The 23,596-nt window shown below is 35.3% G+C and overlaps 2 protein-coding genes across 2 annotated transcripts in view; one reads left to right on the top strand and one right to left on the bottom strand.

Moving 5' to 3' along the window:
• Positions 1-675, bottom strand: part of FANCM (FA complementation group M) — a 93,261-nt gene extending 92,586 nt beyond the window's left edge. Inside the window, exon 1 of the mRNA XM_051977697.1 lies at positions 126-675. Within this exon, the coding sequence (XP_051833657.1) occupies positions 126-675 (550 nt within the window). The remainder of the gene's footprint in view (positions 1-125) is intronic.
• A 10,077-nt stretch (positions 676-10,752) lies between these two features.
• Positions 10,753-23,263, top strand: FKBP3 (FKBP prolyl isomerase 3). The gene is made up of 7 exons (XM_051977701.1): positions 10,753-10,893; positions 13,278-13,379; positions 15,117-15,224; positions 19,674-19,809; positions 20,909-20,976; positions 22,283-22,380; positions 22,966-23,263. Exons 1-7 carry the CDS (start codon positions 10,786-10,788, stop codon positions 23,018-23,020), a joined length of 675 nt encoding a protein of 224 aa, XP_051833661.1. The 5' UTR covers positions 10,753-10,785; the 3' UTR covers positions 23,021-23,263.
• The last annotated feature ends 333 nt before the right edge of the window (positions 23,264-23,596 follow it).

Here is a 23,596-nt window from a genome sequence, read left to right on the forward strand (position 1 = left end):
AATGCTGAGTGTATTTAATGCACAAGGCTAACCTCAGTGAAGAGGTGAAGCTAGGTAAAGCAGCATTTTGATGGGAACAGGAAGCTATTTTTTTGAGGACTACCCTCCCAATCCTCTCGGAATACCTGTCATTTCAGCCATGTGGCACTGCGGGATGCCCATCACCCGGGAACAGGCTTCGATCTGCTGCGCGACCAAGGGTTTGGTGGGAGCCATGAAGACCACTTTGCCAGAGGGGAACCAGCGGTAGAAATTGTACATGACGACGGCAGCAATGAAAGTTTTCCCCAGCCCGGTGGGCAGACAGACCAGAGTATTGCAGGACAAGGCCGCCTCCGAGATACGCAGCTGGTAGTCCCTCACAGGGAAGTTGGTGGGATAAATCCACACCGCTCCGGCCGCGGAGCAGAAGCCGCTGTCCTCCAGGGGACCCGGAGAAGCCGGGCTCGCGCCACCGCCCGAACGCTGCTCGGCGTCGTATACTGCCACCAGCAGCACTTCATCGTCGTCCTCCGGCGGCTCCGGTTCCGGCTCCGGGTCCTCCACCACTGCCGGGACGCAGGCCCCGAGGCCCTGAGGCCGTCTGGCTCCAGAGCCGTCCCCGGATGAGGAACGAATAGAACGTGTGACCCTGGAGCCCCAAGTTTGGAAGAGAGTCCTAGGCCTGCCACTCATGTTGACAAAAAGCTACGTGGTTCGCTTGGGCCTCCACAGCCCGACTAAAGGAACCACTGACCACAGTTCCATTGGGAAAACTATGAAATACAGAGGAAGAGGGAAAAGGCCGGCACTCAGCACTGCCCGACCACTCAAATATTCCGCGGCGCAGAGTCCACGATGTGATTGGTCCGCATTCCAAACTCCGCCTCTGAGCGACGGACGGTAACGCAGGCGCAGAAACGTGACGCAATCATCGCCACGCCCCCGTGCAGTAACTCCGCCCAAGAGGTTTCCACTTACTGTTGGCTTGTCATTTGGAATGTTAAAGCTGTCGGAGCTTATGCAGAAGACTCAAGGTCTATGGACAGCATTCTTAATGGTACTGATCACTTGCCTTCTGAATGCATTTTCAATAGGAAGGTTTTCTGAAAAATCGAAGAGCTTTGATAAAAAGAATGAATTCATCTTCTATCCATCCATCAATTTGACAGTGCTCACACATACACATTCCTGGAAAATCCTTAATGGCTCTCTGTTTCCTCCAGAAGGACAGCATTTATATGTCACTTTGCTATTTACAAAACACTTAACATTTATTAATTTTTAAATCTCACCACAACCCACTGAGGTAAATATTATAATTATGTCCATTTTACAGATTAGGAAACTGATGCTGAGAGAACTTAAGTGACTTGCACAGGCTAACAACTAATAAAATAATTTGTTCTGTGCTCAAATATATTTGATGAGCTGAAACTTTTAACTCTCAGAAACCTGCTTCTAGATCTTTCCTATTTAATGTCATTCCCTTTCTTAAATTCTATTCCGGTGACATTGATGAGGCTAGCAACATATTCTATCTCCTGCAATTTCACCTATGAATAATATTGATAAGTGATTTTCTAAATTTATGTAGCAAAGTCTCTTTTTTTAGCAAAAAAAAAAATTACACCATTCGATCACTTTTCACAAAATAATCTATGTAAATAATCTTAGCTTATATTTTATTCAATAAAATTTGTTATTACAAATTTATAATAAAACATTTTGAACATAACATAAAAATTATGCTTCTCTGACCACCCTTTCCAGTATTCAAATCCTCTTTGCTCCTCACTTAGCAACCACTTGTTTTTGAGATTTACAACTTCCACAAATTTCTTCCTCCTTTCTCAATAAACATAATTCTTAACTCACAGAGTCTCCCCAGATCCTGCCCTCATAGTAGGGCACTTCAATATATATTGATGTTCCCTCAAATACCCTAATTTTCCAGTTTCTTAAACTACTCAACTTCCATATTTTGCTTCTCCACTCCACCTCAGTTATACACAAGAAAATTCTTGATTTTAACATGATCCACAAAAGTTACACTTTTATGTTCCTAAACCCCAAAATTCCTTTATCTGGTCACAATTTTTTATCTTTCTATCTCTCCCTATACTTTTTGACTCTTAACCCCATGAGTTTCCCAGATCATCATCTCTGCACTAGCTATAGTTTCCTCCCTTCCCAACTTGATTAAACATTTATTATTCTAACTAAGACTTGGTTAAAGATGTAGTATTCTAACATCTTTAAAATCTCTTGCCTCTTGGTCAATCACCTAATTAAACCTTGACTGCAGAAAATGAAGAAATTGTGTTGCCTGAATCTACTACAAAGTTAGGCTATCTAATCTCAGTAGGGCTTTCTCTCAATTAACAGTGAGGTAATCTTCTCAGTAGATAGTGGTACTCTTGGCAGTAATGGCAAAGTTCAGATTTGATAGGTCTCAGTAAGACACAGTGTAACAACTATAATATAGCTATATCACTGTAGTCCTTTTCAAGAACAATGGGCAACATTTAACCAACTAATGAGGAAGTTCAAGATAAAAATCTAGCCTCATTTTAAAAACATATTTTTACTTATTTGATTAAATATTTCCCAATTATATATTTAAAAAAGTTTAACAGTTTTAAAAATTTTGATTTCTCTCTTGCCTCTCCCCCTCCTTGAGAAGGCAAGCCTTTTGATTTTGATTACACATGTGAAGTCATGCAAAGCATATTTTCATGTCAGCCATGTTGCACAAAAATAAAACCAGATAAAAAAAATAATAATTTTTTTAAACTTTAAAATATGAATTTAGAGTTCATCAGTTCTTTCTCTTTAGCCTCATATTTCACCAGATAAAATTCAGGCCACTTTCTAAGAGCTCTGCCTTCTCCTCATGTCACGTATTTCACCCATCTCCCATCTACCAACTTCCTCTTCTTTCATTCCAGACTCAGAGATGTCCCTTTTCTTGGTCAAGGCCAACCTCCCTCTGTATACCCTTGATTCCATTTTCTCCTCTCTATTCTGCCAATCAATAATCCTCACTCTCTCTCTTATCTTCTATCTCCCTTTTCCATTATTTTCTTCCACTCAGCAAATACTAAAAGTCCTTCATTTTCTAAAGAAACTCAGTTAATCCTAACATGCCCATTATCTGTCTTCCCATTATCTTGCCTCTCAGCTATACTCCTTGAAAAAGAAACTACTATTGGTACTTCTACTACTTCTCTTTATACTCTTTTCTAAATTTCCTGCAAACTGGCCTCCCATCCCATCATTCGACTAAAATTGCTCTCTCCAAAATTACCAAAGATTTCTTCTTGCTAAATCTAATGTGTTTTTTCCTCAATCTTTGTCCTTCTTAACTTCTGCAGCATTAAACATTAATGATCACTTCCTTTTGAAAATTCTCTCTTCTCTAGATATGATGTGTTCTGTTGGTTCTTCTCCTTCCTGTCTGACCAATCTTTTTCAAACTCCTTTGCTAAATCTTCATCAATGGCAGGCCTACTAAATTTGGTTATCCTGAAAGATTGTATCTTGGGCCATCTTCCTTTTTCCCTTTATATTATCTCACTTGATCTCATCAGTTCTCATGGATTTAATTACCAACTCTATGAGCCAAAGATAATTCTAAGATCTATATATTCAGCCCTAATCTTGCATCTATACTGTCACTGTCAAAAGCATCATCATCTACCTCAGTGGTCCTCAAAGTGTAGTCCAAAGAATTACTGGGGTCTCTGAAACCCTTTCAGAGGGTCTACAAATTCAAAATCATTTTTTATTTCTAATATAGTAAATAGCTATAAATATAACCCATGTGAACAAAACTCTTTGAACAGATCCTCAATAGTTTTTTAACAACATGAAGATACTGAGAATAAAAGTTTGAGAGCCACTGAACCTAGTCACCCAGGTTTTCAGTGTTATCTTTCTACTTGATAAATTCAGTCATTTCTCCCATCATAACATCTTCCATGCTTTTTTTCCATTCACACAGTCATCTCTATAGCTCAGGTCCTCTCTGCTTCAAGTATGTTTCCAACAGAAACCCTCTGTTTCTGAATGAACCCTCTACATAGCCATCAAAGTAATCTTTCTATCTGGAACACAAGGCTATGCAAGAGGGTCAATGTTGTGTAAATTATCCATGCATATGTTTTGATAATAAAAAGCTTTATAAAAATTTTTTAAAAAGTAATCTTTCTAGAGTGTAAGTCTAATCATATCACTCTTCTACTTTATAAATACTATCAGCTCCCAATTGCCTCCAATATCTAATGCAAAGTCACTTAGAATGTAAAGCCTTTCATAATCTGACCTCTTCCTCCCTTTCTATTCTTATACATTACTTCCTCCATGCCCTCTCTGATCTAGACCTATTATAGCCTATTTATTATTTTTCACACAAGATATTCCATGTTCTGTCACTGTCTTTGCACTGGTCGACTGTCCCTCATGCCTGGAATGCTTTCTTTTCTCATCTCTGCCTCTTAAAATTTCTGGCATCTTCTGCAGAAAGCTTTTCTTAGTTCCTCCTTCCCCTGCTGAACTCACTAAGATACAAATGATATAAATTGAAAGGAAGTTAGGGCTGATTAAGAAGCATGCTACACACTTCATAATAATCTACAAAATTGGACATACATTTTTGGATATGGCATATGTATGGATTTGCAATGGCATTGCAGGAACTGTGCTTTTTTTTTTTTTTTTTTTTTTTTTTTTTGGAGGGGGAGAGAAAGAGAAGGAAGATGGGAGCTAAAAACAGAGTTGGGAAAAATAGAAAAAAAAGTCATTGAAACAATTTTTGAAATGCACAGATCTAAAGATAGTTCAATAGGAAACACAGATAAGCAGGACAACTTTTAAAGTAAAATGTAAGAGTTTTATTAAAAAAACTATGTAATGAAGATTCCATTTTCACACATAATCCTCTTTTTCTCTTCCACTTTGTACAGAGAAATAATTTTTTCTTTCTTTTTTTTCGTTAATTCAGAATACTTTTTAATGAAAAGAAGTTGGGTTTTTTTAATGATTATTTTGCAGGAGCTTCAGATGATATATTGAAAGGAGGGTGATCTGGGATATTGAGGAAGTATAGATTTGAAATGTGTGGGAATGGGGGAGGTCACACTTGAGAGGTAAGGAGAATTTGCTTTTCTATAGACATGGGTTCAGTATTACTGGGATGGCAAGAGTAAAATGGATCTACAGAGCTGTTGTGCTAACTTCATTGTCATATGCCTGTGGATTGTCCTAGGAAGATTCTGAAGATTATCTTGCAGGGTTAAGATATGAAAGACTGAGATCCTTTTTTGAACTAAACTGCCAAACATCCCAACTCTATTGCAAGGAGCATAACTCTGTTGGGCTGGCCACACAGTTCGAATATCAAATGTATGCTTGCCAAAAAGACACTTTAATGGAGAAGACATACAGTGCTCACAAGATGATCAGAAAAAAAGCAATACAAAGACACTCTCAAAATCTCTCAAGAACTTTAGAATTGATTGTATGACATGGGAGATACTGGCACAGGATCGGCAAGCATGGTGTGCCCATCAGAAGAAGTGCTATGCTCTATGAGCAAAGCAGAAATGAATTGTCTGAAAAGAAGGGGGAGATGCACAAAGTTAGAGAATACACCCCCAATGTTCATAAGAACTATTTGTGTCTAACCTGTAGCAGAGCCTTCGCAACCATCAGACACACTCTAATTTGACTCTAACGGTGATGTCATTTTGCTCCTTTTGAGCATGAAGAGCAACAACCAACCAACCACCAGAATATGCTAACGCTGGGAAATGAATCCAACTAAGTAAGTTCTGCAGTACTCAAGATTTCAACCTAGTTCTCAATTGACCAGTTTGCCTTGTTGTTGTGTCATAAAAGCCCACCAGAGGGCAGACAAGTGTAGAATAGGGAGCTCCTACTCCCTATCGGGAGCTGCTGTGTTCTGCCCCTCCTCTCCTCTCAGGGCCACACCCCACAAGTAGAAAACTCTGGAAGTTGTACCCCATAACTGAAATGCAGTCCCTACTTATCACCACTATATAGAATCCCTAACTTCCTTCAAAATACAGCTCGAATGCCATCTTCAACATAAAACCTTTCTTAATCCCCCTTGCTATAATATTATTAGCAAATGTTAGGTATTATCTCATGGAACAACATAGGCTTTGCAAACCTTAAGATGCCATATAACTAGTATTATTCTCATTTATTATTAGCATTTTCTTCCTTCTGAAATCACTTCCTTATACCCATATGTGCACAAATATTTATAGCAGCTCTTTTTGTGGTGGCAACGAATTGGAAATTGAGGGGGATGCCCATCAAGTGGGGAACGGCTGAATAAATTGTGGTATATGAATGTAACGAAATATTATTGTTCTAGAAGAATGATGAGCAAGCAGATTTCTGAAAAACCTGGAAAGACTTATATGGACTGAGGTGAAGTGAGCAGAACCAGGAGAACATTTTAAATTTTTTAATAGTATTCTATTTTCCCAAAATACATGCAAAAAAATAGTTTTCAACATTCACCTTGGCAAAATCTTATGTTCCAAAAATTTTTCTCCCTCTCTCCTTTCACCCTCCTCCTCAAGAAGATAGTAAGCAATCCAATATAGGTTAAATATGTACAAATCTTCTAAATTTATTTATTTATTTATGTACCATGCTACACAAGAAAAATCAGATCAAAAGGGAAAAAATACATGAAAAAGAAAAACTAAGCAAACAAACAACAATAACAAAAGGTGCAAATACTATGCTTTGATCCACATTTAGTCTCCATTGTTCTCTCTCTGAATGTGGCTGGCACTTTCCATCACAAGTCTATTGGAATTGACTTGAATCACCTCATTATTGAAAAGAGCCAAATTCATCATAGTTGATTATTACATAATCTTGTTACTGTGTATAATGTTCCCTTGGTTCTGCTCACTTCACTCAGTAATTCACAACTCCAACAATGGCTAAAAATGGTTTTAATTTCTTCATATGAAAATTGTTTGTATCCTTTGATATATAGTACCTTTTAGCAAGATGGTTTATTCCTTTATCTCTTTTTGCACACGTGGGTACTTTTTTCTCTTTTATGATCCCTTTGGAATACAAACCCAGTAGAGACATTGCTGGATCAAAGAATATGCACAGTTTGGTAGCCTTTTGGGAATGGATCCAAACAGTTGGATCAGTTCATAACTCTACCAACAATGCATTAGTGTCCCAGTTTTCCCACATCATCGCCAATATTTATCGTTATCTTTTCCTGACATGTTAGTCAATCTGAGAGGTGTGAAGTAGTACCTCAGAGTTGTCTTAATTTGCAATTCTCTAATCAATAACGATTTAGAACATTTTCTATATGACTAGAAATAGTTTTAATTTATTCATCTGAAAATTGTCTTTTCATATCCTTTGACCATTTATCAGTTGGGGAATTGCTTGTTTTCTTATAAATTTGAGTCAGTTTTCTATATATTTTATAAATGAGACTTTTATCAAAAACACTGGCGGTAAAAAAAAATTTGTTTCCCAGTTTTCTGCTTACCTCCTAATCTTGGCTACATTGGTTTTGTTGGTGCAAAATCTTTTTAATTTAATGCAATCAAAATTATCCATTTTGCATTTCATAATGTTCTCTAGTTCTTTTTTGGCTATAAATTCCTTCCTTCTCCAAAGAACTGACAAGTAAACTATCATTTGTTCTCCTAGTTTGCTTATAATATCACCCTTTATATCTAGATCATGAACCCATTTAGACCTTATCTTAGTAAAGAATGTTAGATGTTGGTCAGTGCCTACTTTCTGCCATACTATTGCCTAATTTACCCAGCAATTTTTGTCAAATACTAAATTATCATCCCAGAAGACCACAAGAACATTGTATACAATAATAGCAATATTGTGTGATGATCAACTATGATAGACTTAACTCTTCTCAGCAATACAGTGATTCAAGACAGTTCCAATAGATTTGTGATAGAAAATGCCATCCACATCCAAAAAAAAGAACTATGAAGTCTGAATGCAAATCAAAGCATACTATTTTCACTTTTGAATTTTTTTTCTAATGGTTTTTCCCTTCTGTTCTGATTCTTCTTTTACAATGTAACTAATGGATATATGTTTAACATGATTGTATTTAATATGATTGTATGATTGGATTGATTGCTGTCTTGGGGAAGGGGAAGAGAAAGGAAGGAGGGAGAAAAATTTGGAACTTACAATCTTACAAAAATGAATGTTAAAAACTATCTTTACATGTAATGGGGTACCGGGGGGGAAGGGGGGGAAAAGGGGGGAGGAAAGGGAGGGAATACTATTAAGTGGAGCTCCCTGTTCTACACTTGCCTGCCCTCTGGTGGGCAGCTAGTTTGGCTGACTTGCGGAATATGGAGAGGAGATATGTGTAATCAGGCTGAAAAAGGAGTCTGGGATCAAATTGTGTCAATGTAACACCAAAAGATCAATACATTAAAAAAAATTTAAAAAAAATAAAACCATGTGTACCTGTAATTTAAAATAGATACCATTAAGTTTTTTTAAAAAAATAAATTATTTACATATATTTTGTATTTATTTACTTGGGATTTAGGCAGTATCTCCCTGACTATCAGTAGAATTAAAATTCCTTGAAAATAGGTATTTTTACATTGTTTGTTTCTATAAACCTACTATTAGAATGTTTGCTTTTGACACGGGAGGCTTTTTTGTTGTGGTTTTTTTTCCCCCCAGGCTGAGTTTGCCCAACTTGGATGCATCAGCTGATCCCATCACTGATCTGACATCAAAACTTTAACTTACTCTGTTTCTAACCCGGAGTAGATCACCCTTCTTTAGGAAGTCTTATTTTCCCTATTTTCCCCTAACAGCCCCACAGGGACTCCCCTAACACACACACACACATACACACTCATTGGTGCCAGACATGATCAGCTTTAGCCAGATTCCAGATGAGATGAGAACATATGACAACTCCAGAGCATAATGGAGCTACAACAAGCAAGTATCACTCAGGCACTTAACAATATTTGGCAAATTGACAAAAGGGTGAAAAATAAATAGCATGACAAAATTTCCTTTTATTACATTAGTATTGATAGCACTTTTTTTCAGGGATCAATGATTCTCTACCCTCTCAATAACTGTACTCTGCAACCCTTTCTAAATTCAGCATAGTACAATCAAAAGGACATTGAATTCAGAGACCAAGATCCTGGGCTCTAAAACCTGATATTTATATTTCCTTAGATGACCTGGTGAAATGGAAAATTCCAGCAATTTGTAAAGGAAGGAGCATCAGGAACAAGTTTAGTGGCAAGAATTCCTGTATTGGAAAGGATAGTCCATGGAAAGATTGACCAAAACTTGGCTGTTTTATTTGACAGTTCCCAGATAAGATAAAATGTGAATTTCCTTATTAGCAGTATTATAAACCTGTGTTGTTGTCCTGAATAGGTTTAAATTAGCCTACCAACCCTTATAATGCATAGGTATAAATTGTTACTGAATTCTGTTCTAATCATTCTATTAGCTGACTTCCCGGGCTCCTTTCAAGTCCCAACTAAAATATCACCTTTTATGAGAAGTCTTCCCTTATCCTTCTTAATTCCAGAGCTTTCTCTTTTAAAATTATTTCTTATATATCCTGTATATAGCTTGTTTTACATATATTTGTTCGTATGTTGTTTCCTCAGTAGATTATAAATTTGTGGAGGGCAGAAACTGTCCAGCACTTAGGACAATGCCTGGCACATAGTAGGAGCTTAATAAATTTTTGTTGCATTGTAGTACTTTATTATATTAATCTTCACATAGCATTTCTCTTTCTGAGGAGTGATAAAATTACCTATCCCTATAACTAATTTATATTGTATGTTGAGAGTCTTTGTTATTTTGCTGCTTTGGGGGAATCCCTGGATTTACTTGAGTCATAATTAGTAATGTTCCCAAAACTCTAGGAAAGAACATCAAGCCAATGAGTGTGAACAAAGTAAGTTCCCCCTCTCACCAGTGGGAGGCTTTTCTACTGAAACTGTTCATAAACCAACGTGGTTGAATACGGAAGATTTAGTTCCCTGCTGTAGGGACAGTTGAGAAGTTTCTCTAGGCTACACTCTAGAAACTGAGGTCAAAGGAGAATGTGATTTGGCCCAAGCACATGAAGTTAAGTCAACTGCAGTGTAAAAATTGAGCAGTAGCTTGCAAATCACAGGGATTTTTTTTTTTGTCGATGTTAGTCTGGAACTTGGATTTTTGTTTTTCTTATTTTATAGATGTCTCACAAAAGGATGTGAGGCAGAAAAGGTAAGGGGAAATTTAGGCTAACAAATATGCACAATTCTTCCCCCGCCATAAAAATTTCAAAAACTAGTTCAGCAAAAGCCAATCTCAGTCTTTTTTTCTGAGCATTGTAACTTTCATTAAAATAATATTTCAGATATGATTGTGGCCTTTTGAATATGGACTGAACACAGTACTATATCTAGGATCCAGCCTAATTTTAAAAACTGACTTCTATGCAATGAGAAGCTGCCCCCAAAACGAAGAAGAGGGCGGAACCCATTTGGCCACTTCCCCCATACCAAAAAAGGGGAGCCTTCATAGGAGAATCCTACGTCACTCAAAGCCCTGACCAATCCTGCTCAAGGCTCCTACAGGAATTCCGCCTATGACTCGCAGACACTGAACCTTTGGCCCGCCTCTTTCGGGGATGGGAGTTGTGGGGGAGGATCTGGTCTAGGTTGCGGCGGGCGGGCTCAGTTGCTTAGAGGCAGTAGGGGGAAGATGGCGGCTGCTGGACCACAGCGGTTGTGGAGTGCGGAGCAGCTGCGCAGCGAGGCGCTCCCCAAGAAGGACATCATCAAGTTTCTTCAGGACAACGGCTCGGATTCGGTACCTCAGGGCAGGAAGGAGACCGGGCTTGGGATAGTTGAGGGGGCAACCATTCTCCCCCTCCAGTCCCCCCCACATAACATTCTATCTCCCGCCTCGTGTTCCTCGCCACGCGCACCCCGTGTCTTGGGTCTAAGGTGGGGGGAGTAGCCCCCTCCATTTACTGGAACTAGAACTTAGTGTTTTAATCTTGAGTCCCTGGAAAAAGTCCCGCCTCCCCTGGTTTGAGGGAGGGGGGACAGGGGAAGATGGGAAAGGAGACCGCCAAGACTGTGTACGCGGGCCGGGTGCAGGAGGCGAGAGAGGAGCCCGAGGGGGATTGTGGGACCTAATAAGCTTCTTTTTCCCCGCTGCTAATGGCATTGAGACTTGGATCGTGTTCTCTCATCGCCTGCACGTTTTTAAATTTTTTGTTTAATTCCATTTTCATTTCTTCAAATCCTGTTGAAACACGTTCCCTGGAAACTCAATTCCTACAGGGAATTGGGAATGTGGGAGTGGGAATATGCCCTCTCGCGTGTCTAGGGCCGTCTGGCCTTGTGCTCTTTCTCTAAAGGCCAGCGGCTTAAATTGTGGGGTCGTGACCCCACTGTAGAGTCCTGTAACTAAATGTGGGGGTGGTGAATACTGATGATAAATACGCTTTCATTTGTAAACTTTTTAAATTAAAAACACAGGAGTCTGCACCCCCACCCCTTGGTAAAAATCTCTGGAGCGAAAAGGGGTCAGGAACAAAGTTTAAGAAATCCTACTCTAAAGGCACCCTTGGCATCCTAGGGCCAATTCCCAAATTTGTAATCTCCGTTATATTCATAAGCATTTGCATAGGACGGAACTTGGTGGTTTTAAAGTTTTGATAATTAGCTCAGTATAACTGGTTTCTTTTGCGATTCTATGTATTTTATTTCATGCATTTAAAAGCATTCTGAAAGGGGTTTCTCTTAGATTGACAGAAGGGTGCATGACAAAAAAAAAAGTTAAGCCACTTTCAAACTCAGTCTACCTCAGTTGCTATTATACTCAGATGCTCTGCATAAAAGAGGACTTTACCCTGGGGTACCTGAATTTTTTTTTTTTTTTTTTTAAGAAAACAACTTTCAATATGTATTTTAGTTTTTTTACGTTTTTAATAAATACCTGTCTAGAATGTTACCCAAGTATTTCACATAAAAGAAAGATAAAAGATTTTGTAGAAATGAAAAAGTGAAAAAAGTTTGTGTCAGATTGTATGCCAGATTACAAAATGACTTCTGAACAAAGGAGATAGCTGTACTGAAAGCCACTGAGGGAGAATTTTTGGATATAGAAGGCAGAATGAAAAGAGCCAAGATACCTAGATTAAAACAGAGGAGGTAGTGAATACTAGGAGTAAATGATTTAATTAAATTCTGTGTTTTTCAAATTAACCAGAATGCACTTTCTTTCGACCTCCCACCTTTTATTTTCAAATAAAGAAAAAAAAAAAGCTGTTCTATATAAATAGCATGAAAAATGTCTCTTATCTGTACCTTGAGTTCCTTACTCTCTATTAGGTGTTTAGTACTTTGAGGAACATTGAGGAATTAAAGATAAGTATGGCACACAGTTGTGAGATGAGAAAGGAGACATTAATTTTTTACCTTCATAAATTGCATTGTATTATTGTACAGTAGTAGATTGTAGGGTATTTCTAGGGTTTTTAATTTTCTCAATAGTATAAATTATCTATCTAGTTTAAGTGGAATTACAATTTTTTTAGTTAATAGTCTTAGATTCATAATAGTATCAAAACCAGCAATGCTGGTAGCATAATTCTTTTGCCTTATAATTTTAACAAAATATTTAACAAATATTTAACAAAAATATTTTTTAAAAAATTATGATGTGGGGCAACTAGGTGGCACAATGGATTGAGCCAGTGCTTACTTAGGGTCAGTACCCTAAAGTAAGGAAGACCTGAATTCAAATCCAGTCTCTGGTACTTTCTAGCTATGTGACCTGAGGCAAGTCACTTAATCCTAATTGCCTCCCCCCCAATAAAAAAGTAAATAAATTATAGTGCGACTAGCACTTTGAGTAAACATAATAGAAAAAAAATTAATATCTCTTTCTATGTAGTTCATTTCTGGTCACAAGTATTTATTGAGTGTTTATTCTGCCAACCATTGAGTTTACAATCTTTTGGGAGAGGGGGAAACAACATGTATACAGATAACAATGCAGAAAATATTTAGAATAAATGATTTAGGATATTGAGGGAAATAAGGAATTGTTTCTTTTACCAACTTCTTCACTTTGAAGGAAGCTAGAAATTCCAAGAGAATGAAGCATGGAAGGAAAGCATCTTGTAAAGGCATCTTTTGCTTGGGGAATTACTATAATATTTAACTTTTCTCCCTTAATAGTTTCTTGCAGAACATAAATTACTAGGAAACATTAAAAATGTTGCCAAGACAGCAAACAAGGATCATTTAGTTACAGCCTACAACCATCTTTTTGAAAGTAAGGTAAGTGTCTTCTACAGATATTCAAATAATTACATTTGACATTTTGTTCTTTAAGAGTGTGTGTGTGTGTGTGTGTGTGTGTGTGTGTGTGTGTGTGTGTGTGTGTGTGTGTGTGTAAATCAGATTGCTTTTTGTCTTGGGGGAGAGGAGGAAGATAAGGAATAAACCAACAAAAAAAAAAAGAATGTTGAAAACTATCTTTATCTGTATTTGGAAAAAATATATTTTTAAAAAATGATAGGAATAAATATATATGCTTTTATGTGCATATGTACAACTACATTAGAGCTATACTTAGTAAATTATACAAGAGAGTGTATAATATCTGTCTGCTGTTTTTCTAAAATATCAAGATATATGATCTGCCAATCTAGGGAAGTTAATTTATATCATGTGATATTGTGATATTTTGGGAATCTTGATTTTTATTAAGTTTGATCTCTAATAACAAAATGAGAATATGGATATGAAAGCACTTTGAAAATCTAGATATATTACTGAAGCAATTTTCTGTGATTTAGTCTTGTGGGAAAAGTTTTAGATTGAAGAGAGAGTATAGACATTTGAATTCTGGCTCTGATATTAGTTAAATATGTGTCTTCATTTCTTTGAGCCGTAAGGTAGGCTGGGGTGAGTAACACTTTTAACATTAAGCCATTATATAAATGTGAGCTACTTTTTATCACATAATGAAATATATGCAGATTTGTATTGGGAGACAAAAGTTTCTTCATGAAATCTGAAGTTTTGTAACAAAAAAAAAATGCCTTGATGAAACCAGAGCTCTTCCTTTTAATGCAAAGATTCTTAATCTTGAGTCTGTTTCTTAAAAACAAATATTTTAACATAATTGGTTTCCCTTGTACTTCTTAAATGTTTTGTTTATATTTAAAGTCATTATTCTGAGAAGGAGTCTGTAGGTTTTACTAGATTGTCAGAGAAGTCCATGACATAGAAAAGGTTAAGAATCCCCATTTTAATGAGTTTGTTAGTGCTACACATTTAGGTTCTGGTAGCAACAAACATCTCAGAAAGTACTCTTACACTGCTCTAGCAGAAAGGATTTTTTTTTTTAAGTGAATAAATGAATAACAGAAACATATCATCCCTATTCCCTTTAACCCACTCTTCATCCCCAAGAATATACATTTTTTTGAGGGTTGGGACTATTTAAATTTTGTCTTTTTTACTACAGCCCCAATGGTAGCCGATGATAGGGTGATTGAAAAATTCTTACTGTTTGGTAACTCTTGTCATCAATTTGTTTCATGAAAATGCTATTTTGGGTTTAATAAAATAAACAATCTAAAGGAGCAATCCAAAGATGAACTGACAAAAAGAATGTTATAGTGGAGTTTGCAGATTTATAAGACAGATTAAAATGTATAAGCAGTGTTATCAGATTTATAAGATAGATTAAAATGTATAAGCAGTGTTATTGTAGAACAACTCTGTTTTTGGTAACATCAAGAATATATCTTAAATCAAGGATGTATTTTAGGATTATTTTTTGGTTTGTATTTCAAGTGTTGTTTTGGAAAATTAGCTCATGATTTATATGGCAAAAACATTAATAACTTTTGTTTTCTATTCCTTAGGCCAATTATTTTGTTAAACTTTATATATTCTTTTCACATTTTTTTCATTTGGCATGGGGTGTCCACATTTCCTCATGTGTAGTGTTCATGAAAAGGGCTTGTCCTTGATATGTTAACATATAAGGAATTTTTATTACAGCGTTTCAAAGGTACTGAGAGTGTTGCCAAAGTGACAGAGCAGGTGAAAAGTGTAAAACTTGATGAAGAGAAATCCAAAGAAGTCAAACCTGAAGAGACTTTGGATGAGGTCTGTAGAGTGTCATACAGTATATCACAACTTTGTTTTTATTTTCATATATAAATTTTAAAGTATTGTTAATGAAATCTGGAGATCTAATCTTGGATTGCTTTTTTGATTTCTAGTCCTGAGCCGAATTTTTTCTAAACTTTCAGGTGAATTTCTAACCAAAAGATTCTAAATGGAAATTGAAATAGATCTTTGAGAATTCCCTCTTCCTATGCTTGGAAACCTGAACCTACCTTATGCTTAAAACTTCTGACGCTAAAAATAAATGATTGAGGTATTTAGAACTCCTTAGACTTTTCAGCCTAGGTTGATATCCCATAAAAATTAGTGTCTCTCTTGCCCATTTCACATCTTATTCTCTTATTTGATTTTTGACCCATTCAACTATAAATGCTTTTTCCAAGGTTACCAAGGATCTTCTTAGTCCTCTGACCTCTTACATATTTGACATTGTTTAAATATATAACTTGGGAGGAAGTTAAAATGGGGATATGGTTTTCCTGACATAAACCTGACATTTCCTGATTTTTGAATATCTGAATTATCATCTTAGTTTTCCTTCTTTTGCATAAATATCTCTACTTTCCCCTGGGTCCTTTTTTTTACTTTCTTTTTATAATCTTATTCATTCCCATGGGTTCAATTATCTATCTCCTTGCCTACAAAGAGACCCCCAAATTTGTTTATTGTTCTTCTAAATGCCAATTCTGTTTCACCAAAATTTTCTGCTTCATATATCTACCTTGATGTCTCATAGTTATATCAAATACAACATGATTAAACAAAGTTTCTTTTCCCCATGAAACTCTTACTTCATTACATCCATGACAGTATTGTAGTAGTTCAAGTCACCTGCAACCTTAAGAGTCTTCTTTGATTCTTCATTCTATCTATTAAAAAAAGTTTTTTTTTTTTCTCCCAATTATGAAGCATTTTTCTTCTTCACTCTATTGGAAAAGAAAAAACCAACTTTGCAATAAACATAGTCAAACTTTCTTATTGTCCATATCCAAAAATATTTCTTATATCTGTATCTTCATCACTTTTGTCATTTTTACTACCCATATATTATTACGGGATAAGTGCTTTTAAGAGTGTGTGTATTCATTTATTTATTTATCTGGCTGCCACTCTAATTCAGGTCTCCATGTCCTCCTAGCTGCAATCACTTCTTAATTGGTCATCTTTCCTCCAGCCCATTCTCTACACATCTACACAACTTGATATTCCCTTCTCACCGCTTTGTTGAGGTTTCAATAGCTTTCTATTGCCTCTGTGATAAAATGCAAAGTCCTTTGAGTACTTAGAACTCTTTGCAATCTACTTTCACTCTGGCTTTCTTTTTTTTAAAAAATTTCATTTAAGTATTTTCAAATTACATTTAAAAAATTAACATTCATTTTTTTAAAAAAATTATTTTATTATAGATTTTTATTTACAAAACATATGCATGGATAATTTTTCTTTTAAATTTTATTTAATAATTACTTTATATTGACAGAATCCATGCCAGGGTAATTTTTTTACAACATTAAATGGATAATTTTTCAACATTGATCCTTGCAAAACCTGTTCCAAATTTTCCCCTCCTCCCCACCCCCTCTCCTAGATGGCAGGTAGTCCACTACATTAAATATTTAACATTCATTTTTTTAAAATTTTGAATTCTATAATTCTTCCTGCTCACTGAAGGCAAACAACATTTCCATATTAGCCATTCAACTTATTTTTCTAAACTGATTTCATATCATTCACATTATGTTCTGGCCAAGCTTGCTTATTGGCCATTTTTTAACATGGCATTCTATATTTTTCCTCATGGATTATCTCATATCCCTGAGAATGTTCCCCTTTCCTTAAGCCAATTGGAATCTCTAGCATCTTTCAAATCTATGGGAAAGTACAGTCTCCTATATGAGACTTTTCCTGGTATCCCCACTTAACTGGTATTCTACTCATCACCCTGATTTTTTTTTTTTAATTTTTATTTCATTCTCTTTATACATGATATTTACCCTTAATAGAATGTAAATTTGAGACAAGGAATAGTTCTCATTTTGTCTTCACAGATCAAGTTTCTGGTACATATTATATTGAATTAGCTATCCTTTAATCTGGTTCTTAGAAACAAATCTGTCCATGTAAGGACTAATTTGATTATAGTGCCTTCAACTCTTAGGGATTTCACCCAGTTAAGTTCCTGTAGTCCCCATAATCTTGACCATTTGATTATTGTTTTCCTCCTGAAAGTGATATTATATTACTTAGTCTTTGGGTCTCATAGAGATAGAAAGGATCCAAAAATAGAGATATTATTTGTAGACTATAAAAATTCAAATGGGGAATCAGGAGCTTTTATAATAGTAAAATTTCATGTTCTTTTCTTATTAGATAATCCACTTAAAAAGTTTCAGTCCAGATAAGCAAGATGTTGGGCTAAATTCTGAGGTTGCAAAGAATTAGAAATAAAATGGTAGCCATCATCAGAACTTACTGTCATTAAAAATTTGAGCACACAACTGGGGTGGAATAAGGAAGGAGGTGATCAGGAAACCCTTTCATATAGGAGGTAGCAGCTGAAGAGGCAAAGGTAAAAATAGAAGGTCAGTGAGGCAAGGAGGGTAGCTTATGCAAGCAGACAGAAATGGAATTTGAAATATTTCAGACAGAACAACTAATCAGCTGGTAGAGTTAGACTGTAAAATACATGAAATAGGGAGTATGTGATAAACCCAAGATATATGGCAGTCAGACTGTAGAGGACTTCTAAATGCAAATTTTCATATTTTACTCTAGAAGCTACGGGAGGCAATGCTTTTCCTTGGCATACTAATTTGGCAGCTTTATAGAAGATGGATTGCAAAGAGAAACGAATGGAAAAAGTGACAATTAGGAGGCTTTTGCCATAGTCCATGTGGAAAATTATGAAATCTCTGAATTAGTGGTTTGGATTCCAATTGTAGCCTATAATCCATGGTACTGCACAGCCTTTTTTTTTTTTTTTTCACTGCTTAAATCTCATCTGTTTCTTCCTAATGCCACAACTGAAATAGAATTTTTCCATTTGGCTTTTAACACAACCTTTTTTCAGTATGAACAGTGCTAGCCTTGGTACATAGCATTTAATATGTGCTTGATAATTGACTGTACAAAATGATCTAAAAGCCATTACACCAACCTCTTGAGCACTGCTCATACAGATATATAAGGTTGTATTAAACGCTGAGTAGAGAAATTAATACAAAATCTTAGTAGGGTAATGAGCTATTGGCACTTGAATATAGGGGAGAGATGTAGTCAGACTTTTATGCAGCACAATGAACACTTTAGCAACTATGTAGAAGATTGGTTTTTTGTATAAGGACAAATGACTTGGAAAGCCTAATTAATAAGCTATTGCAAAAGTGAGGGCCTAAACTAGGGTGGTGGCTATGTGATTGGAGATGGACTTGAGAGATCTAGGTCAATAGAATAAACAGCAGTAGCTGATTAGAAATCAAAAATTTCAAACCAATTTTTTTATACTTTTTAAACTTCATAGAAAATACTCCTTTTGCTAAAAATCCTATCTCTTTACAAACAGCATAAAAAGGACAGTGCTTTACATGACAACTTAGAGAACATTTTATTTTTTTTTTTTCCTTTTTTTTTTTTTTAAATAACTTTTTATTGATGGAACCCATGCCAGGATAATTTTTTTACAGCATTATCCCTTGCATTCACTTCTGTTCCGATTTTTTCCCTCCACCCCCTCCCGCAGATGGCAAGCTGTCCTTTACATGTTGAATAGGTTACAGTATATCCTAGATATATGTGTGCAGAACCGAACAGTTTTCTTGTTGCACAGAGAGAATTGAATTCAGAAGGTATAAATAACCCAGGAAGAAAAACAAAAATGCAAGCAGTTTATATTCATTTCCCAGTATTCTTTCTTTGGGTGTAGCTGCTTCTGTCCATCTTTGATCAATTGACACTGAATTAGCTCTTAGAGAACATGTTACATAAAAAAAGCAAATTATGGCATGATTATCTGACAAAAGCTGAGTTTATAACAGTTTGATTTCTACAAATATTTTAATTGGATTGAAAGGTGAAGTAGTAATACTTATGAAATCAAACCAACTCTGAAAATTCCAAAATTAAATGACTCCAAACAAACATCCAACTTTAAAAAAGGTATTGAGCTAATTTTAATAATTTATTTTAAAGTTACTATATATTCATAGAGAAATCATGGTCCTACAAGTGTACTAATAATTGTAAATGAATAAAATTCAATGATTTTTAACTTTAACATTCAGATTTTAGATTTGATAAAAATCTTGGGATCCAATTTCTACTGGAATATAGTATTCATTAGTAATAGCTAAATTAATCATACTGTTTAGTATAATAAAAATTGGAATGTTAAAAAACATGACTAATTTTTTATCTCTATCTTTTATTTAGGGTCCACCAAAGTACACAAAATCTATTCTTAAGAAGGGAGATAAAACTAACTTTCCCAAAAAAGGAGATATTGTTCATTGCTGGTACACTGGAACATTACAGGATGGAACTGTTTTTGATACTAATATTCAAACTAGTAAGTAAACATGTAAATTGTTTGTTTTTACTTGAAAGATGATGTATTATTTGTGCAGATAAGTTAGGAAAATAGAGTAGCCATTGCCTTATATTATCCACTTTCAGACATTTCCATAATAATTTTTTTTTAGCCTACTGTAGAGTTGCAAGGAGATTCTATTTTTCAAGACATGTCACAGGCTATATTATTCCCATTTTTGTATTGTTGACTGAGAAAATGCACGACAAAAAAGTTGCTATGAATTAAAAAACTTTTAATGACTTAGTAATCATAACAGCATCTATATACATTTTAAAAATGATAATACATACATTAATCATGCTGTATTTTTATTGGAAGTTTAGTTTTATAAAAAATGACAATGCTTGGTACATATGTGGATTTGATGATCCTTGTAACAATTTTACTGTTCCTTTTCCCCCTCCCTCATCTGCCCCCCCCCCCCCAAAAAGGGTCCTTGGTCCACAAGTTGGGAACCATTAGTTTATTTCAAACTACACTGAACCTGTAGTTAAGAAACCTAGATTGTAGTCTAGGCAAATCTTTGTGACTGACCTTGATTCTGTTCCCTCATTTGTAAAATGGGGATAAAAACACCAGCACTTCTGTACAGGCTATTGTGAGGATTAAATTAGATAATTACATGAAAATGTTTTATAACCATAAAGCACTATATAAATAAAAGATGTCTTATTAACAAGTCTCCTTTTTCACTAGCTGATGATAGGCTGTTGACAGCACTGTGCCTTCAACACAGTTGATAACGATAGGTTAATTCAAAATCTGAGTAGAATCCCCTAATTCCCCAGCCTTGAATGATGCAGCATTATAGGGCCTGAAATACTTGGACTAAGCGTCATTCAAGCCTAATCGAACAACCAAAAACAAATAAAGCTTCTTCTCAGTGGTAAGCTTGAATATTTAAAACAATAAAGAATTCTGAGTCATCTGATTTTTTTTTTGGCTTTTACTTTGTTTTATACTTCCAAAAAGCCTGCATAGTGACATCAGCAATAATGTAATCAGTTAACTGGTTAAATTAAAAAAAAATTAAGTTTTCAAAAAATAGAACATATACATAAAAATTGTTTTACAGGTGCAAAGAAGAAAAAGAATGCTAAGCCTCTAAGTTTTAAAGTTGGAGTGGGTAAAGTTATCAGAGGAGTAAGTAATCAACATATACTTGAATTTCTATTCCATAGAAGACATTGTCAGTTCTTATCAAAGATAAGATTTATCCTTGCACTTAACAGCCTTTACTGTATAAATTTGTAATCAATTCTTTTCTCTATTTACTAAAGCATTGAGATATTTTGAAAATAGAAATAAAACAATTCTAGTTTTTATTTGAATTATGTATAAATCACTAAATGACAGATTTGGGTTTTGCTTGTTATTGGTAATTTTTGTTAAGCTTTAAATACCTGAATAATTTGGGGATGCTTCCTCCTATACATAGTATCTTCCAAATTATCTGGGTCATCTAGTACCTAGTAACCCTTTCTACTTTAACATTTCATGTAGCTTAGTGGTAACACAATTCTGGAATTTTAAGTTAAAACTCAAATGTGTTTTGACTAAAAAATGAGGGGGTTTGGACTTGATAACCTCAAAGTTCCTTTACTACTGCAATTCTATAGTGCTTATAGGAACAAGAAAAGAATCAAGTAATGTTTTGCCACTTTGATGCATATGGACAGGTCTGTTATTTGAAACTTTTCACCTGTCTCTTACCCTTCAAATACAGACTCAACAAAGAGAAATTTAAGTGACCATATTTCATTACAGTTATACCATTTATACTAAGTGAGGCATAAGGCAACTTTCAAGTTCTATTCCATCAGATCTTAATTTGTTTTCGATCCTAGCAGTTAGCTAGTAATATGGAAACGTAAGTACAGAATTATATATTAAAACCAAATAATACAATAGGAATCCCAGCACTCAGGTGTTTTATATTTTAGTTTAAAAAAAAAAAAACATTTGGGATTGTTTCATTCATTATATTTTTATCTCTATCCCAGGGTCTAAGACACTGTTAGTGCTTAATAAGCTTTTTGACTGTTCACCAGAGTCCAGAATGAATTTTGTAACTAGACAACTTTAAAAAAAATCATAGTTATAGCTAGAATGGTGGGTTTTACCCCACTTATATTTCTGCTGCTGTTTAAGGCCTTTTTCCCCCCCTTCCAAATAGCTTCAGAAAGGATTTTCTTCTCCCCCCAAGAAATTTCTGCTAAATTTGAGATTATCCACCGTTTGAGATAGCTATATCATAGATTAAATAGGTTGAGAATTTATTCTCGGTGCCTTGTAAGCTCTTGCATACCACAACTCATGATTTGCTGCCTCATAAACAGCTTTAAGAACTAGAATGGAAAATGAGGCAGGGAGGATCTCTTATTTTTATAAAGTTAAAGATAGACTTATTTGGACTTTCTGTTTCATCATGTTTTCTTTTTACTTTTAGTGGGATGAAGCACTATTAACAATGAGTAAAGGAGAAAAGGCTCGCCTGGAAATTGAACCTGAATGGGCTTATGGCAAGAAAGGACAGCCTGATGCAAAGTATCCTTTTATTTTCTTCTTTGAAGTCGAGAGGAAAAATCTATTTGGTGCAGGCATTCATTCATAGCCTCTGACTTATCTCTCTAGTAAACACCTACTTTTTGAAGCAAGCGTTTGCTTGCTAGGAAATTGTCGCCTAATCCTCTGAAGCAACTAACCCAGGTTACATTTTAAAGTACTTTTTTCCTTTTACTCATTTGGAGTAGAAAAGGGACTTTATACAGGTAGAGCTTACGTGGAATTCAGTTACTAGCATGTAGTGCATGTTATCTCCAGTCTACCACAGAGAGATTGGTTTAAGATATTCCAGAAGCCTTTTCCTGTGGTTAAAAATTTCCTGAAGATAGCTTTTAGCTTGCCCCAACATTTCTTTTATAAAACTTAAGTTTGAAATGTCAGGTAATATTATATTTTGATATCTGAAAAATGTTTATTTCCAGAATAGTCCACATCAACTACCTTTATTGATTTATAGTTTTGTTTTGTTTTTGGGGGGGGAGGGGGAGAAGAGAATGGCTTTGGAGTATTGTGATTAAAGTAAATGTCCAATTTAGCACTTTTTATTTACCTTGACTTCTTGAACAGAATTCCACCAAATGCAAAACTCAATTTTGAAGTGGAATTAGTGGACATTGATTGAAGTGATAAATGTTTTATCAACCAAACCACATAACTTCAGGAGCTACTTCTACAAACCTGTGGCCTTGTTTATACTTGAAGACTTTATTCTTGGGGGTGGGGGAAGCATTCATTTTGAGAATAAACCCCTCGAACTGACCGTATATTGTTGAAACTATGTAAAAGACTGGTTGGGATTCAGTTTTCTATTATTTAATAGTCATGTTGTAAATAGAAAATCCTGAATACAAATATATTAACATAATCGGATGACTCATTGGATTTTCTGGGGCTGCATTTCCACTGTGCACTTTAAATATTTTTACAAAGTGCTTTCCCACTAGTAATTCAACAGTTATCTGTGATAATTTGACTAAAATGAGGTTTTTTAACACCTTGAGTTAGAACACAAAATAGCAAGTATGTTTAAACCTAAATCTGCCTATTTTTACTAAAGCAATAAACCTTACTGGTGATCCCCATGTCAGCTATTATAGGTAATGAAATCTTTTAGCAACTGTATGAGGTTATATGCCCCCCAACTTGTTGCTAAATTCTTGACTTCTTTCCACATCACTGCATCTATGATATCACTAAT

Source organism: Antechinus flavipes, chromosome 2, assembly GCF_016432865.1.
Source record: "Antechinus flavipes isolate AdamAnt ecotype Samford, QLD, Australia chromosome 2, AdamAnt_v2, whole genome shotgun sequence".
Classification (NCBI taxonomy): Eukaryota; Metazoa; Chordata; class Mammalia; order Dasyuromorphia; family Dasyuridae; genus Antechinus; species Antechinus flavipes.